The sequence below is a fragment of the Monodelphis domestica genome, chromosome 3 (assembly GCF_027887165.1).
Source record: "Monodelphis domestica isolate mMonDom1 chromosome 3, mMonDom1.pri, whole genome shotgun sequence".
NCBI classification, from domain to species: Eukaryota; Metazoa; Chordata; class Mammalia; order Didelphimorphia; family Didelphidae; genus Monodelphis; species Monodelphis domestica.
Window position 1 is genome coordinate 499,880,552 of NC_077229.1, and position 18,715 is coordinate 499,899,266.

The following is an 18,715-nucleotide window of genomic DNA, read 5'->3' on the forward strand; positions in this document are numbered from 1 at the left end:
GATCTCTCTGTCTCAACTTTCTGTCCACTCCAGGCCATCCTCTAATCATCTCTCAAATTGATCTTTCTAAAGTGCAGGTCTAGGAGGCAGGTGGATGCTGAGTGGATTGAGAGCCAGGCCTAGAGATGGGAGGTCCTGGGTTCAAATTTGACCTCAGACATTTCCTAGCTGGGTGACCCTGGGCAAGTCACAACCCCCATTGCCTAGCCCTTACCACTCTTCTGCCTTGGAACCAATACCCGGTTCTAAGATGGAAGATAAGGGTTTAAAAAAAAAACTTGAAAAACATGTTAACTATTCAAAGATGGCCGAGAGAGAGAGAGAGAGAGAGAGAGAGAGAGAGAGAGAGAGAGAGAGAGAGGAGAGAGAGGAGAGAGAGAGAGAGAGAGAGAGGAGAGAGAGAGAGAGAGAGAGAGAGAGAGAGAGAGAGAGAGAGAGAGAGAGAGAGAGAGAGAGAGAGTGTGTGTGTGTGGTGGGGGGAGGGGGGGCACATTAAAGCACTAGTAATGGAGAAAGTTGTGAAATGGTCTACCTAACCTGGATAATGGTTTGAAAAAATTAGGCAAAAAAAAAATTAAGCACAAAAAAAATCCCCCACAACACTGTTAGTAACCTTTGACTTAGTACTAGATTATCTCCCCAAGGAGGTCAAAAAGAAACAAAATTCCAAAATTTACAAAATACTCCTAAGCAACAAAGAACTAGAAACAAAGTAAGTAAACATTGTGTAATATGAATGTAACAGAACATTTACTATAGGAAATGATAAGAGGCAGCCTAGAGAGACAGCTTTGAAGGCAAGAAGCCTGTGTTTAAGTCCTACCTCTAATACATCTTAGTTGTGTGACAGGGTAAAGTCATTAAATCTCTCAGTGTCCCAAGCAACTAAAGTGACTAAGTTACAAATGAGTCGCTGATCTTTCTTAATAATAAAACTGCAGATCCCCCAACATTGATGTAATCACAGACTGGACCCCATAGAGAAGATATGAACGAACTAATTAAATATTACTTATTGCAGAATGAAAATGAGAAAAAACTATGTATACTATGATTACAGCAATGTAAATTAAAGTACCACTAAAAAGGAAAACAAACTTTGATTCAGTCTTTGGACTCAAAAAAAATAATCTAGAAAACAAAAAATGAAACACATTGCCTTCCTCTTTGCACAAAAAGAAGTATGACAGAATGTCATCTACAAGATCGGACACAGACACTATTGGCTGGCTGTGTTTAACTGTTTTGTTTGGTTACAAAAAGGTTGAAACTAAGTAGGGGTAACATCCAGTAATGACTAATGAAAAGAGAAAATGTTATCACTAAAACTTATTTTTTAGACCAATTAAATCTATACGTTTCCCCTTTATACTCTTCTAAAATATGCTATTATAAACTTACCTCCGGGGTGATGGAGATCGAGAAGACTTCCTTTTTATGGCTTTTGATGTTTTGGGCGATTTAGAAGGACTTCTGCTCTTCCTCCTACGTCTTTCTCTGAAAATTCCAAGATTTGAGTATTTTAAAATTAGTAAATAACAAACAATACTTAAATATTAAAATTTTAAAACTTGATCAGATGCATGGTCATCTCTAACTTGCTTACATATGTAATAAATTAAACAGATTTATGCCACAAAGAGAACAATGGAACAAACTTCTATAAGTTTATGTTAAGCAGCAAAGTTATTTTGTTTCTTCTTGATCTTCATTTGGTCTTCTGAAGTAACAAATTATTTCTGTCAAAAGCTACCAGCAGCTATTTTAGAATCTCAAATAATTTGTCTAGAACGCAAATCATCTCATATATGATTCTAGCTTCTTGTTGCTCCACTGTGGAACAGCACCTTTAACAGACCAAGTAACCTTTAATAAATTTTAAGGTCATTGGGGGGAAAAATTACAAATTAAACAATGAAAAATCTACTTCTTTTTGCTGTATTTCCAGAAAAGCTTCCCTTTTTCACCCCCATTACAACTGTTTTCATAACAATCCAAAATTGATTATTAGTAGTAGCACAGATCTTTTTCATTAAGACATGGTCAAATCTTAATTTTGAACTGACACAATCTAAAAACATTATATGGAAAAACAATGCATATTGCTACTTTAAGTCAACAAATAAGGAGAGAGCTAAGTAGCTCAGTGGATTGAGAGGCAGGTCCAGTGATGTGAGGTCCTGGGTTCAAATGTGACCTCAGATATTTGCTAACTATCTGACCCTGGGGCAAGTCACTTAATCCCCAGACTGCCTAGCCCTTACTACTCTTCTGCCTTGGAACTAACACACAATATTGATTCTAAAACAGAAGGTAATTGTTTAAAAAAAAATCAATAACAGCATAATGAAGGACCTTCAAAAATAAAGCAAAAAAAGAGTCCCATCATTTTAATAGCATTATGCTGAGAAAAAAATTACCCAATCTAAATAAACTTGAACTGCAAGCATTTTTAATTTAGTAGCCCTGGACTTCTGAATATTTGTGAAGTTCTAAGAACTCAGGTTAGAAAGCAGGCTAGAGCAAAAGCCTAGAGAACCTTCAATAACAAGCAAAGGGATTTTAATTTATCATACAGACAATGAAGAATCAGAGATTTCTGAACACGGCAGTGAAAGAAGAATTTTGCTTTATGAAGATTAAACTTCCTTATGATGTGTTTGGAATGAAGAGAAATTAAAGAGTTGAGACCAGATGCAAGACAACAGTGTAGAATGTAGGGCTAGAGTTTTCAAAGTGTTCTTTAGAATTAGAACCAGGAGGCTTGATAATTAACAGTTTATAGAAGGAGAAGTAAGTCAAAGATACTTCAAAAGTTTAGGTGACTAGAAAATGTTGACAATGTAAACAAAAAGAATATCAGAAAAATATGGGTTTTAGCATAAGAAAGGTAAGTACGTTTTGAAATCTGAAGTGCCACAGGGATATATCAATAATTATCCACTGAACAGTTAGAAATGTGAGACAAGTTCTCAGGAGATACTTGAACTACATAGATATGGGTGTCAGAGGAATTATCTACATATAGGGCAGAAGTGAGAAGTCTTTATGGGTGCTGAAGGAGAACACAGAATGAAACCAGAAGACCTTAATTAATCCTTACATTTCTAGGGAACAGAAAAAGTAAACAAAGAACAGTAACAAAAAAAGAACCAAGATTAAGCAGAAGGCAAAAGAAGAGTTTCCAGAAGAAAACACTTAACAATGACAAGGGAAGGACTTTCCTCATAATACTTTCTACTATACAATGCTGCATTTTCTTAGGAAATGGTTATAATTTTAAGAAAATTTGTCACTATACAAAAATGCTACAAATCTGCTAAACTCAGATTAAATGCATTGACTGATATTGGGACAAGCAGATAAGGAAACCTTTGCTCCCTCAAAGTATACTGGAGTATGAAATGCATAAACAGTCAGATGAGGTCACTTTGAACTGTTTTTCTCTGTTATTGGGGGAAGGAGGAAATATAAAATCAGGAAATGACTGAAGAGGAAACAAGCATTGGTAAAACTTATCTTTTGATTATTTAACCAAATTAAGGAACTGTTATATAAAATGTCATGCTTTATCTGAACTCCAAAGACCATGCCTCTGTAGCTCAGCTATCTAGCAGTGGCACTATACTGCCACCTGGTGACAGTATACCTAAACAGCAGCAATTCTCAAGAAGTATTGACCCAGCAATACCATTACTAGGTCTGTATTCCATGGTGATCAAACAAGAAAAAGATCTTTATTTACAAAAAAATTTATAGCTGCTCTTTTTGTGATGGCAAAGAATTGGAAATTCAATTGCAGAATGGCTGAACAAATTGTAACATAGGATTATGATTCTACTGTACTGTAAGAAATGACGAGCAGGAAGGCTTCAGAAAATTTTTGAAAAGACCTACACAAACTGATGCAAAGTGAAGTAAGAAGAATCAGAAAAACAATGTACAAAATAAAAACAATATTGTACAATGATCAACTGTGAATGATTTGGCTATTCTTAGTAATACAATGATCTAAGACAATTCTGAAGGGGCTAATGATGAAAAATTCCATCTCCAGAGAAAGAACTGATGGAATCTGAATGCAGATCAAAACAAACTTCTTTATTTTCCTTAGTTTTTTCTTAGTTTTGGGGAGATTTTTTTTGGTCTGTGTTACCTTTTGTAATATGAAAATAATTTTTGCATAACTATACATGTATAACAAATTGCTTGCCTTCTCACTGAAGAGGAAGGGAATGGAGGAGAATTTGGAATTCAAATTTTTTAAAAACTAATTTTAGAAATTTTATGTAACTAGGAAAAATAATTAAATATTTAAAAAAGGAAAGAAGTAAATGATATGTTAACACCCAAAGGGAAAAAGGAACCTAGTAAAATAATAGCTGGTTCTTTCCAAGTTCAAAAATCTCATCTATGATGCTAATTAATAGGTTCAAGGAAAATTCAATTGGCCATTAAGGGCTTCAATTGTAAAATTCAGGGCTACATTGCATGAATTTCTGACAATCCCTTCTTTAATAATTTATAATTCTGGGGGCAGGCTCAGTGGATTGAGAGCCAGGCCTAGAGACAGGAGATCCTAGGTTCAAATCTAGCCTCAGACACGTCCCAGCTGTGTGACCCTGGGCAAGTCACTTAACCCCCATTGCCTAGCCCTTACCACTCCTTCTGTCTTGGAACCAAGACACAGTATTGTTTCCAAGATAGAAGGTAAGAGTTTTTAAAAAAAATAATAATTTAAAATTCTATGAAATTTGTGAGGAAGATGGATCAGAATTATCTATTCCATTTTGATATATACCATTTTGAAAAGCAAATACCCTTTAATTTTTTAGGGAAAAAAGAAATCTGAGCAAAAACTCTCATTCACAAAATCAACTCTACATTTCAGTAAGAACAAATAGAGCTGTTAAGACTGTAGAACTAATCTGTCTGAATTATCTTTCTTCACTGGCCTAAATATACTATAGGGGAGAGATTATCTGCTACTATCAACATCAAATAATAATAAATGAGGTTTCCTTTCTGAAATTCTTTCTTGGATTAAATTCACACTATTTTCTACTTATACAGAATTAATTTCATTCTCCTGAGTGAAAAGTTGTTTCAAATGGTCATCAACACAACTGAGAAAAATCTCAGCAAAAATTTTAAATGTTATCAAACCTGCTGGAACTACGAGATCTTCTTGATGCATTATAACTTCTGGGAGGTGTTCTGGATTTCTTATCCTTCTTTCTTTTTTCATCTATCTCTCTGGTTCTCTCCTTTTCTCGTTCTCTCTCTCTGTCCTGTTCCTTTTCTTTATCTCGCTCTTTTTCCTGTTCTTTTTCTTGATCTTTTTCTCGATCTCTCTCTCTGTCCTTTTCTCGATCTCTTTCTTTATTTTTACTCCGTTCCTTTTCCCTTTCTCTGTCTCTATCCCTTTCTTTTTCTCTCAGTCTTTCTTTTTCCTTGATCTTTTCTCGATTTTCTTTTTCTTTTTTCTTGTCCCTGTTATAAAAAACAAAAAATAAAAGTAGAAAAGGAAAAAAAAATCACCACAGAAATGACCAACAAAAAGGTACTTGTTACTCCCTTATTTAATCAACACTAATACAAAAAAAAGTTAATAATTAACCTACAATATGCATAATTAGACATGCAATAATCATTAAGATGTGAAATAATCCATGAGTATAGGAAGCTATTGAACAAGAACAAATTTCAGCAGTCTCTTGTGTGACACTGAAGTAAAAATAGGATAAAGACTTTTAGACAGGGAGTATTTTTAGAAATAACATCTCAAACCTGAGGGTGGAGTAGGGATTTTTAATGTGAATTAAGCATCAAATTGAACAAAGGCAATAAATAAGCAAGTAGTATGTGCTGAGTAGGAACTGCCTACTTACAAAAGTTCAATCTTAAGAATATCATTCTATTTAAAGGCACCTGACCCTCAAAAGCCTGGACAAACACAAAAGGAAATAAAGGGGATGAGTATGCATGCTTGGAGCAGTGATTTTCCATATATAGATATATAGATATTGGCAAATCTCTATATATCAAGAAAAATGAACTAAGCTGTACTAGGTGCTTACATCAAAAAGCTATTTTATCAGTGGGAACAGATAGAGCTAACAAAATAATCAGGGTCAAATCAATCCCAGCTATCTATAACAAACCTAGATATCCAAACTTTTATCAAAATGCATAATATGTTTCATTCCAAAACCCACAGGAAAACTTGTTACTACTTTTAATTATCAAATTTATTATATGGTTTAAGAAAAATGTCCAAGAGCCATCTCCCAATGCTAGCAGTACAAACATATTTATTATAAACCAGAGAACATATATTCTAATTTTAGTGTGGAATTGCAATGTCAACTTTCACTTAAGGAAAAGAAACAGAAGAATAATTTCAATCAAGTACCTATTAACTTTCTTCTGTGAGACTGTTCTCTGGGAGGGGGATTGGGAGGAATTGAGGAAAACTATAATGATATTTATATCAAAAACAGTCATCAATAAAAACTTTTTTAAGTATATTAGTTTAAAAGGATTTCTAATTTTTCATTACTGAAAGTCTGAATAAAGCAATCTCACAAAGTTTAAGTAAACTGAGTTTTGTCAACATATACATTGACTCTCATACACTTTCTGGGGAAAAAATGCGATTCACAACTCCCTCCATACTCACCGTGAACGTGAACGAGTCCTTGATTTCCTTCTCTCCTTAGACTTGGAACGCTTTTTGTAGGGACTCTTGGATCTACGCCTATCTTTCTGTCTCGAACGGGACCTATTATGGGATCTGCTCCTATAGGGAAAAAAATTACAGAAGTTACTTGGACCTAATTCATGATATCTCAAGGAGGGAAAAAAAATTTCTATTTGCCTCTTCTAATTCCTAAAAATATTTACAATCAAAAGATGAAATATCTTTCACCAAATTTTCTACTCATAAAACATTTACAAATTCTGCTTTGGTTTAAAAAAAATAAAAACTGTCTAAAAAGTTCTTTTAAAACATTTTTAAAACTTTCTTCATTTTTTGAAGGGGGTCACAATATAATTATGGAAATTTGCTGCATGATTGCATATGTATAACCCATATCAAACTGCTTACCATCTCAGGGAGTAGAAATGAGAGGCAGAAAGAGAATTTGGAACTCAAAATGCCAAAAAAAAAAAAAATCAAAATTTTTTATAAAACCAGAGTTTTATAATCAAGTATAGCCACACAAACCAAGCACATTATTTAGCATAAGGCAATTTTGTGGCACGAATTTAAAAAATTCAAACTCTCAAAATTAGTAGTTACCATTCAATTTTATATAAAATTAACTATTTTGAAGCTATTTAAAATTTCAAACTAGATTTTTGCATATGTACAATATAAAATTAAATATATGAAGTGCTTTTATGTAGCTTAAATCGCTACCAAGTGTTGACTATATATTTGCTATTATATATAGCTAGTACTTTATAAATTGACTATAGCAATATTTATAACTCAAAATTTAAGCTATTCCCAGGTTTATCTTTATGGTATTACTAACAACTAAGATGTAGATTTCAAGTTCAACTTGAACTTCATCAGTAAGTTGTAGCTTTTAGAAACAGAGTATGTAATTTGACTTCTAATTACTAGTCATTGAATGTTAAACTTGTTTGTGAAAACCTCAATAGAAAATTCATCTTTTAAAGTTTTTACTACACCTTAAACCTGACTAAACAGTTCTAAGTTAAAGTCCTTGATTTTTTTAAAAAGCATCAGTAAAATTTAAGATAACTAAATTCAAAAAGGAAAATTCAAGTTATCTTTGATTCTAGCAAACTTTTTATTTTAATATAATTGATTCTCTAACACGACTTTTTTTAAAATAACATTTTCTGATTAGAGTGAAATAGTTTAACTAGTTCTCTCCTTAGCAATAAAGTAACATGTAAATATTATACTTTTCTAAATAGCTTCAAAAAAGCTAAAATTGAGAATAGTTTAATCTAGCAATGACAAAGGTGAATTACAAGGAAATTTACTTTTTAAAAGTAAGACCTCTAATAAATACTGATGAAAAGTTAACATGTTTAAATAAAGACAAGTTCCTAACTTTTTTAAACACTAAATAGATACTAAGTAATTGGTTCCAAGGCAGAAGAGTAATAAAGGCTAGGAAAATTGGGGGGGGGGGGGGTGAATGACTTGCCCAGGGTCACATAGCTAGAAAGTATCTTAAGGCCAAATCTGAATGAACCCAGAACCTCCTATTTCTATCTAGGCTTGGCACTCTACCTACTTCTTAACAGGATGTAGCCCAACAATGCTATCTAGATTCTCACTTTTCATCTCACCCCCACAGTGTTAATCCAGGATAAGATCAATTATAGCAGTTTTAGGGTAGAGAAGAGTGCATTGCTCCCACACTACCCAACTACCTCTGCAGTACTCTTTCCTTTAAAAGTCTAAGGGAAAAATAAAGAAAGCATAACATTTTGTTGCTAGAAAGAAAAATGGGAAAAATCTCAAAAGACTCATTTCCCAGCAGGTGCTAACCAAAAGAAAAAAAATATGGTTTCTTCACTGTTAATAGCAGCATAAAGGAAAATATTAAGGACAGATGGACAGAGTATAGATCTGAAACACACTTTTGGACATGATCAATGGGATATTTGCTTTGCTTAACTATATGTATATTTGTTACAGAGGAGTTAGTTTTCCCCTAAATGGGAAAGGAAAGACAAAAAAAAATATTTTAACAGGAAAAAAATTAAGTAGTAAAAATCCCTCTCCAATCCAATAAGCAATTCAGAAATGCCTACTATGGGGAAGGCAATGGAAATACAAAGGCAAAAAAACAAAAAAAAAACAAAAAACTAGGACCCTTTGGGCTGCAAAAGAAAAGAAAGGAGGGAAGATAGGAACAGAGAGAAATTCCAAAAGGGATGATACTTGACTTCACAAACTGTTCACACAATTTTCCCCTCTTCCAGTTTAAGATCCATTCTTTTAAGTTCTATGACATGACCCACTTCAAGAGATAAAAACAACAGGATTTATCACTTAAGGTAGGGTTTAGAGCAGACAATTTAAACCACATCATTCACTTTAAATTACTTCTCATTTTCGAACAAAGAAAATAGTTTAGAAAATGAATCACTTATTTATATTCACAAAAGTGTCCTACATTTTCATATTTCCTTATTTGAATAACAGACTTAAGAGGCTGAGCAAAACTAAGAGAAAAAAATCCTATGTAATCTTTCCCTGGGAAAAATTATGCTTTAAAACAATTTTCTTTTTTAATTAAAGCTTTAAAAAATTAATCTTGATTTAAAATAGAGTAAAATAAAATCAGGTACAACTTCATCTTTTTAATTTATTTTTATTTTTTAGGCAATGGGGGTTAAGTGACTTGCCCAGGGTCATATAGCTAGAAAGTGCCTGGGGTCATATTTGAACCCAAGACCTCCCATCCCTAGGTCTGGCTCTCATTCCACAGAGCCACCTCACTGCCCCTACAACTTAATCTTTTAATCACAGTAAGAGTCACAATAATTAAATGACATCTAAACATTCCATATGAGTATTTAGACTGCTCAATTTTGGTACCTAAACAAAACAAAACAAAAACAAAAAAACCCCAAGTTTTAAATTTAAGCTGAAAATCCTTCTCACCTGTGTTTTGATGGTGATCTTTTCCTTCTAGAATGTGATTTTGAGCTAGACCTGGATTTTGAACGAGTATGGGAACGAGATCTGCCGCCTTTTCTTTCATTGCTCTTTCCAGACTCTGAGAGGAAAAAACCACTTTGCAGTGTAAGCTCAGAACAATTAAAGATCCCAGTTAATACTCAGGCACAAGTGGAATGTACCAAACATAATGCAAGGGGCCTACTCTCTGTACATCCTCCTTCTTTGCAATTATCCTTCAGAAACATCCAAGAAAGTCATTGCATATACTCGTTGAGTGCAGCCATCCTGCAGCAGTACATATAAACCAGATGATTATAAACAGCTGTGCATGAGGAATGATCTGATGCTGCCATAATGCACATGATTACAACATGTCAATTTCACTATCTCAAAAGGAATTCTGAAGTCTTTTCTGATTTTTTTTTCTTTTGCTATAGTAGAAGCCACAATTTGCTGAGCATTTGAAAATGTTCAAGTTGAATATTTTCAGAATGCTTTTTCCACCAGTTAGCAGCAGAACACAGGTTCTAATAAGTGTAGCATTTAAAAAAAATAATATAAAATACCTGATTCTGTTGGTATCATTGACTATCGTGCTCTATAATTTTCAGTTCAACTCTAAGAGAACATCTGCTTAATTATAAACATAAACATTCACCTTTTGTAGCATCACAATAACTTTTTTAAATATAGTATTTTAATCCAACTATTTAATGAGCACTAACTTTACTATTAAAATGTAGAGCTGATTGCTTCACTTTTATGTGCCTTAATGCATTATTTTATGAGAAAAATATTCAAAGAAATTGTCTGATTTTGGACAAATAATCATGTCTTTGAGCATCAGCTTTCTCACCTACAAAATGAAGGTTTTAGACTGCTAAGGTCCCTTCCAGTGCTAAGATTCTACCATCATAATCTAGGTAAGCACTCAATAAACCTACCTGGTTCAATAGCTGCTGAGATAAAGGACTGGGCTTCTCGTACTCTTTTCATAACTTCTTCTAGTTCCTTAGCAGCAGCCTGAGGAGTCATCTCAGGAGGCTTTACTATTGCATTGTTGGAGTGATTTATTCTAAATTTAAAAATATCAGAATATATGCATACAGTATTTCAAACACACAAAACAAATTACTTTTTCTGTGGTACACATACTCAACAAAGAACCCTCAAGAAGCCCAAAGAATAATATAGCCATACACTTCTGACTTCCAACTAACAGAAATCTTCCTTCCTGGATCACTTATTGTTAATGGAGCCAGAATGATAAAAAGATCTACAAAGTCTTAAAAAGATGCTAAGAGTAGACTATCAACTAAATCAATGTAAACAGTTCCTAATCCTAGAGTTTTAAGCTTTAATTTTTTCCTTTTACCCTCTAGTACACAATCAGCTCTGAAAATCTCTGAAGGATCAGAGAACACCTAATAAACAGACCTTTAGTTGGAATCCTTCCCAATAGGTCACGGCATCTTCTTAGTGCCTATAGAAGGATACAGTGCAGAAGAACTGGTATTCCTCACTTCCCCCTTAGCATGGGGAGCAGCATCTTTACCTCCCACCAAATCTGCCCTGCTTTTCCCAATTTCCCTTTATCTGATCAATTATTATCCTCCCAGTCACCCAAATTCACAAACTTTAGTTATCTGACTTGTCCCTCTCTCCAATTCTCAAATCCAACCCATTGCCAAGTTCTCTTGGTCCTACCTTTTCAAAGTCTTTCATATCCATTCCCCAGTTATAGCACCACCCTAGTTCAAATCCTCCTTACTTCCCATTGGAATAATAATAACCTCCAACTCATTTTCCTGTTCTCATCTCCCCAATCCATCCTCCAAAAAGTTACCAAATGAATTTTCCTAATTTTGAGTTCAAAACACATCACTTCCTCATTCAAAAATTCATTAACAATTTGCCAATGCCTACAGAATAAAATACAAACTCCTATAACACTAAAAATCTGGCTCCGACCTTCAAATCTCATTTCATACTATGTTCATCTATTGCACAATTCAGACTGATCTTCTCAGGTTCTTGCAGGTTCATCATCAATATGCCATACTCTATATACATGGATGGACTCTAGGATCTTACTAGAGTTCTATTTTTTTTTTCTATCTTCTCTTAGTGTACAATCCTGTCACTTAGAAAGTGCTTAATAAATGCACATTTGAGTGAGCTCATCAGCTCCCACAGATTCAAATATCTTCTCTATACAGAACTTCCAAATCTATATATCCAGATCACATCTTTCTCCTAAATTCTAGTCCTGAATTTTCAATTGCCTGCTTCACCTCTATGTCCCAGAAGAATCTCAAACCCAGCATGTTCAAATTACAAGTCATTCTCTTCCCCCCCCCCCAAACATACTCTTAACTTCCTTATTTCTGTCAAGGGCACCATCAATCTTCCAGTCACCCAGGTTCTCAAACTAGGGGCCATCCTAGACTCTGATGTCTAATCAATTGCCAAGCCTACCTTGCCAATGTCTCTCATTTCTGTTCCCTTTTCTTCTTTCATCACCACAAGCATCCTAGGTTAGGCTCTCATAACACTCTCATGACAATCCAATAGATTCCCCCTTTGTTCAGTTTCTCCCATCTATTATCCATTCTTTTCACATAGAGCTGTCAAATAGACATTCCCAAAGTCCAGGTATGACTTTGTCATTATCGATTCAAAAGGCTTCACTAGCTCTCTAATGCTTTCAAGAAAAAAACAAATTTCCATGTAGCTAACTATCAGCTAACTATCCTTTCTTCCATTATTGCAATCTGCTCCCCTTTTGTTGTTAATTCTTAGTTTGCAAGCCCCTTTAAAGTATAGCTCAAGTACTAACCACAGAGATCTTTCCAGATCTTGTACTCTCCTTTGCTCAACTACTGAACTTGTTGCTTTCTAGTCATCTTCATGCCCTGACTCCTTGCCTTTGACCAGATTCTTCAGTTCCTATCAGAGGGTCTTGCTTGCTTCTAATTTGTTAGAGTTCTCATAACTAGTCCCAGTCCTACCATACTGCATACTGCTCTGTAGCAATATGCATGTCATGTCAACACCTCAGTACTCTGCCCTGCTTTCCCTTTCCAAATATACCTCTTGAAGCAATAATCCAAGGACATGACAATTAAAGGTCCTATGGCTCAATTTACCATCCCTATGACTTTCCAATCCAAAATATCCCTTCTTCCAATATATATTGTCCTTGAGGGCAGGGACTGCTTTTTTGGACTTAGATCCCCAGCATTAAGAGTATGGACTCCAGTACATAATAAGCACTTAATTTTTTTCCATTCATTTATATTTTGTACTTATCTGTGAACATGTTATATTCCCTAATAGAATGTAAACTCTTCAAGGGCAGACATTATCTCACTTTTGTATCTCTATCTCCAGCACCCAGCCTTGATCAAAAAGATCCACTAATACCAAAAATCTATCTGTCAATGTATCAAAAACCTAGACAAATGGATAATTCCATCAAGGGTCTAAGCAATTAAAAATTTGTGAAAAAAACTTTTTGTCTGAATAATCTATAAATGACTCTTTTGAATATGACAGCTATCATATGCTTATGATACAAACTGTTGAATGTAACCTAAAAATAGAAAATCCTCTAAATTTCTTGATATTATACTTCTTTATGTACTTATAGCAACTGAATTTAACAAAGTTCCTAAAAGTAGTCTCAAATGATCCCCACCACCACCAAAAATGGTCTGTATCATGCTTTTTAAAAAAGTATGATACACAGAATATCCGTAAAAAGTGTTGAAAATGCTATATGGGAGTCAGTATTTCCATATTTAATTAATACCAAATAAGGTTTGCAATCTAAATAATGTTAAGGTAGACTTGGGAACTAATTGGACATCAGAGTCTAAGATGGCCCCTTGTTTGAGAACCATTACTGAAAGGACATTACTAGAATTGACAAAAACAGGAAAGTTAAAAGGAGGATTATATAACATATAAACATAAATTCCATCTCCTATAAATGCCAATTGCCAAACAAAGCACACATTTAACATAATCAAGAGTAATAATTAATTTTTCCAAGATCATTACAATTTCTCCTATTAGAATTTCTTACTTCAGCGGCCTGTCTCCAAACATTACTCCATTAAAAGCAAGAGCTCTTGGTACTGAGTTCTGATCTGCAAATTCCACAAAAGCAAATCGAGTTGGCTGAGTCTCATCACCTGCCATACGAACAAACTTCACTTCTCCAACTTGTTTAAAAAATTCAAGGAGCTGATCAGCTGTGGTTGTCTAAAAAGAAAAATAAATTATACTAAATCTATGATTTAAAGAATCAGACTTCAATCTGTGATAATGTTAAGAAAGGAAGACCTATGACTATTATTCAGTTTCTTCCTTAATTTCTTACCTGGGAATTCAAGTTTCCAACATAGACAGTCCTCCTAATCTCATCGATTTTGGAAGGATCCACATTTCCCATAAGTGGTGGCTGTGGTATCTCTCCAAGTGTAGCAAGGTTAGGATCTAGTGCTGCTGCTGGTATAGCTCCCAAACTGCTAAGTGAGACACTAAGCTGTTAAGAAAAAAAGGAAAAGCATATTTGTTTTTAACTATTAAAAATCAGCCAACCAATATTTATTAAGTAATTACTATAGGTCAGACATTGTGCTAAGTGCTAAGGATACAAAAAAGGAAAAAAAAGTTTTGTCTTTTAAGTGCTCATGTTCTAGTGGGGGAAGACAATACACAAATAGCATAAAGAAAAGATAAGAGTGTAAATAGAAGGTAAACTCAAAGGGATGGCAGTAGTAGTAGCAGTGAGAAATGGAAAAGACTTTCTGGTGAAGGTGAGATGTGAACTGAAAGAAGCCAGAGGTACTAGAAGTTAGAAGTGAAGGAGGAGAGAACTGGAGGCAGCATAGGGAACATATGCCAAGATAAAAGGTCCTATATGAAGAACTAGTAGGCCAGTCTATCTAAACCATAGAATATATGGAAAGCTATAAAGATAAGAAGCCTGAAAGACAGGATGGGGCCACATCTTAAAAGTCAAATATATGATTTTTATATTTGATCTTAGGACTAAATCCCTTATGCCAGAAAGTGAGCAACACCAAGAAGGCTTAGCTTTAATCACAGAATATTGTTGAATAAAATACTTATGGTCAATTGAGAGAATCACAGTACAAGACTTCTTCAGTAAATTAATTACTTTTTATTGTTAGTGTGTATTATTTCCTCCACCAATGCAAATCAGAAATTATTTACTCCTTAGTAGATGATTTAAGTTGCCTTAGTAGTTTTTATGAAATCTTGACCTCTCTACCAAGAATGCAGCAGAAAAATTCACCTAATCTAGATTGATAAACCTTTCGGATCCTCAGAAAATAGTAACAATCTTTCATTAAACCCGTTCATAAGATGTTAGAGACTTCTATTATTTACTAATTTTCTCATTCCTGATAATTTGTTAGAGCTTGAAAACTTAAAAAAAATCTATCAACTAAGCAAGATGATTTTCAGAAAAAGATGGAAAGACCTGCAGAACTGATGCAGAATGAAATAAGCAGAACCAGGAGAACATTGTACACAATAACAGCAATATTGTATGGTGATCATCTGTGAAAACTTGGCTATTCTCAGCAATGCAATAATCTGGGACAATTCTGAAAGATTTATGACAGGGAATGCTATCCACCTCCAGAGAAAAACTGTTGGCATTGGAAGGATGCAGATCAAAATATTATCTTTCACATCAGTATATTTACAATTTTATTTTGAGATTTTGGTTTTGTATGTGTGCTTTTAAACAATGACCAATATGGAAGTGTGTTTTGCATGGTAATAAAAACAAAACTGTTTTTAAATCTATCAACTGGGGGAAGTGAGGAGTCGCAGTAGATTGAAAGCTAAGCCTAGAGATAGGAGGGCTTTCAAATGTAGCCTCAGACACTACCTAGTTGTATGACCCTGGGCAAATCATTTAATCCCAACTGCCTAGCTGAAACTGCTCTTCTGCCTTGGAACCAATATACAGTATTGATTCTAAAACTGAAGGTAAGGGTTAAAAAAACCCAACCAACAATTATTTATAAAACATCTACTAGGGGAAGCTGGGTGGATCAGTGGATTGAGAGCCAGGCCTAGAGACGGGAGGTCCTAGGTTCAAATCTGGACTCAGACACTTCCCAGCTGTGTGACCCTGGGCAAGTCAATTGACCCCCATTGCCTAGCCCTTACCACTCTTCTGCCTTGGAGCCAATACAAAGTATTGACTCCAAGATGAAAGGTAAGGGTTTAAAAAAAATTAAATTAAATTAAAAATTAAAAAATAAAACATCTACTATGTCCACCAAGCACTAACATTGGGAATATAAGTACAAAGAATGAAAACTATCCCTATGCAATAATATATTTTAATTATGGGAGCAGGGGGAGGGCACCAGTACATTATGAAAATATACACAAATACAAAGTGCTTAAATATAAGGTTATCAATGAGAACACTAACACTTAGTGGGAATCAGGAAAGGTTTCATTAGAATAGTGAGGGAATCTATGAGGCAGAAGTCAGAGGGAGGACATATAGTAGACATGTGGTAGCGCCAGTACAAAGGTACACTCTACGATATGGTATGGATAGAAAAAAGGCCAGTTTGGTGAGAATAAAGAGTACAAGAGGAAGAGTAATGTCCAAATGGAGACAGACTTTCAGAATAGTGTACTTTCAGAATAGGGCTTTAAAAGCTAAACAAAGTAGTTTATATTTAAACTTAAGAGGCAAAAAGGAGCCAATGGAGTTGACTGAATAGGGAAGTAACATGTTCAGATCTGCACTTAAAGAAAATCATTTTAGTAAAGATACACAGAATGGAATGGAATGGGGAAAAACTACGGTCAGAAAAACCAATTAGGAGGCCATTGAAGTCAAAAGACATTTGGGGGAAGGAAAAGGATGCCCCAGCTAGATGGTTCAGGAGAGAGAGAGGCAGGCCTGGAGATGGAAGGTCCTGGGTTCAAATCTGACCTCAGACAATTCCTAGCTGTGTGACCCTGGGCAAGTCACTTAACCCCATTGCCTAGCCCTTACCACTCTTCTGCCTTGGAACCAATATTTACTGATTCTAAGACAGAAATTAAGGGTTTAAAAAAAATAATAACAAGGGCCTAAACTAAGTTAGTAGTTGTATTCGTCAGGTTCAAAAGATGTTGTGGAGCTAGAAACAGCAAGATTTAGCAACTGATTTATATGTAGTGAGGGAGAATAAGGTATACAAGATGCCAAGATTACAAACTGGACACATTAGAAAGATGATCATACTCCAAAAGAAAGAGAAAAATTTGAAAGAAGGGAAGATTTCAGGGAACAATAACAAACAGTTTTAGACATATTGAGTTTAAGGTATCTGTTTTAAAAGGTCCAATAAATCAGGCTGTCTGTGATTAGGGTCTAAAGCTCAAGGGAGAAACAGTAGCTGGATATGTAGATCTAGAAGATGTAGGATAAATCATGATATAGAGATGATAGCTAAAAAGTAAAAATGATAAATTATATAAAAAGTCCCAGGACCAAACCTTGAAAAATGCCCAACTTTAGGGGGTAAAAAGTGGAAAGAACGTGATATAAGCATTAAGCCAGCAAAGGAGAATGGTCAGATGGGTAGAAGGTGAACCACGAGAGTGATATCTTGATAATCAAGAGATGAAAGATTATCCAAGAGAAGATAGTGGTCAGCACTGTCAAAGGCCATTGGATATGACAATTAATAGGCTACTGGTAACTTGGAAGAGAGCCATTTCTGTTAAGTGACGAGGATGAAATCTAGACTACAAAATGATTAAAAAAAATGAGTTAGAGGAAACAAAGAGAGACAATGAGTGAAAACAACTTTTTCAAGGAATTAAGCTCAGAAAGGAGGAGAGACATAGGGCAATAGTTTGGGTGGATGTTTAGGTAAAGGGAAGGGTTTTTTGTGTTTTGAAGAAATGGGGGAGAAAGCATACTTGAAGGTATTAGGGAAAGATTGAAAGTTAGAGAAGAGGGATAACTGAGTCTAAAACTTGCTGACAAGACAGCTGGGCCTGGGATAAAGTGTACAAATAGAGGAGTTTTCCTTTACAAAGATATGGGTTATCTCTTTGTAAGAAACTTGAGATAAAGAGGACAGAGTGGGAAAAGATGTTACAGGATTTAATTTTTCCTTCATGGATTCCCTACTTCATTCTCCCAGAAACTATTTCAAGCCTTTATTTTGCTCTTAGAGCCCTCTCTATCCTCTCCTACCTTTCTCTTAGCTGAGAAAATGCTTTTTACTTTCCTAAAAACTCCACTTCTTTATTGCTGCCCAGGGCCCAGTTGTGTTTGGATGACATGAATATATAATGTACCAGTCAGCATAGCTGTAGGATTTTTTCTAGCTTCATTCATCAGCTCCTCAGTAGAAATGGAGACTTCCATTCCCTCTATCTTTCAGTACTTTCTCAGGCCATTATATTTGTTCTAACTGCATCCACCTCCTTTTCCAAACTCAACTCAACTGTTAGCCACTTCAATTCTACATGATCCCTTGCCCCTTTGACCTATGGCTGCTCTTCTTTTACTGAACCTCAGTCCTGGACTTCTCTTACCATCCCACATAGTATGTATCATGTCAAATTTGATTTGAAGTCATAAAATTACTTTTAATTTTTTTTTAAGAGTTAAGGAAGCTGGGGGCAGCTGGGTGGCTCAGTGGATGGAGACCCAGACCTAGAGATGGGAGGTCCTAGGTTCAAATCTGGCCTCAGCCACTTCCCAGCTGTGTGACCCTGGGCAAGTCACTTGACCCCCATTGCCTAGCCCTTACCACTCTTCTGCCTTAGAGTCAATACACAGTATTGACTCCAAGACGGAAGGTAAGGGTTTAAAAAAAAAAAAAAGAGTTAAGGAAGCTTTTTGAAATAAGATCATAGGATATGAGTTGTTTCTTAATGAACACCTACCTAATCCAACTGAGACACTCATTTTAATGGGAAAACTGAGGCTCAAAGGTGTTAGGTGATTTGTTCAAGGTCACA

At 35.0% G+C, this 18,715-nt stretch overlaps 1 protein-coding gene across 6 annotated transcripts in view; it reads right to left on the minus strand.

Annotated features, from left to right (window-relative positions):
- The window catches only part of SREK1 (splicing regulatory glutamic acid and lysine rich protein 1), a 43,086-nt gene that overhangs the window by 7,685 nt on the left and 16,686 nt on the right, over positions 1-18,715 (minus strand). For 4 of the 6 annotated variants that reach the window (XM_001381421.3, XM_007486399.2, XM_007486400.3 and 1 more), the window contains 7 exons: positions 14,067-14,231; positions 13,770-13,948; positions 10,624-10,754; positions 9,662-9,776; positions 6,683-6,802; positions 5,167-5,493; positions 1,402-1,497 (listed from right to left, as the gene is read on the minus strand). In XM_001381421.3, coding sequence (XP_001381458.1) covers positions 1,402-1,497; positions 5,167-5,493; positions 6,683-6,802; positions 9,662-9,776; positions 10,624-10,754; positions 13,770-13,948; positions 14,067-14,231 — 1,133 coding nt within the window. The remainder of the gene's footprint in view (positions 1-1,401; positions 1,498-5,166; positions 5,494-6,682; positions 6,803-9,661; positions 9,777-10,623; positions 10,755-13,769; positions 13,949-14,066; positions 14,232-18,715) is intronic. The other 2 variants (XM_056824844.1, XM_007486401.3) reach the window with 1 other exon arrangement.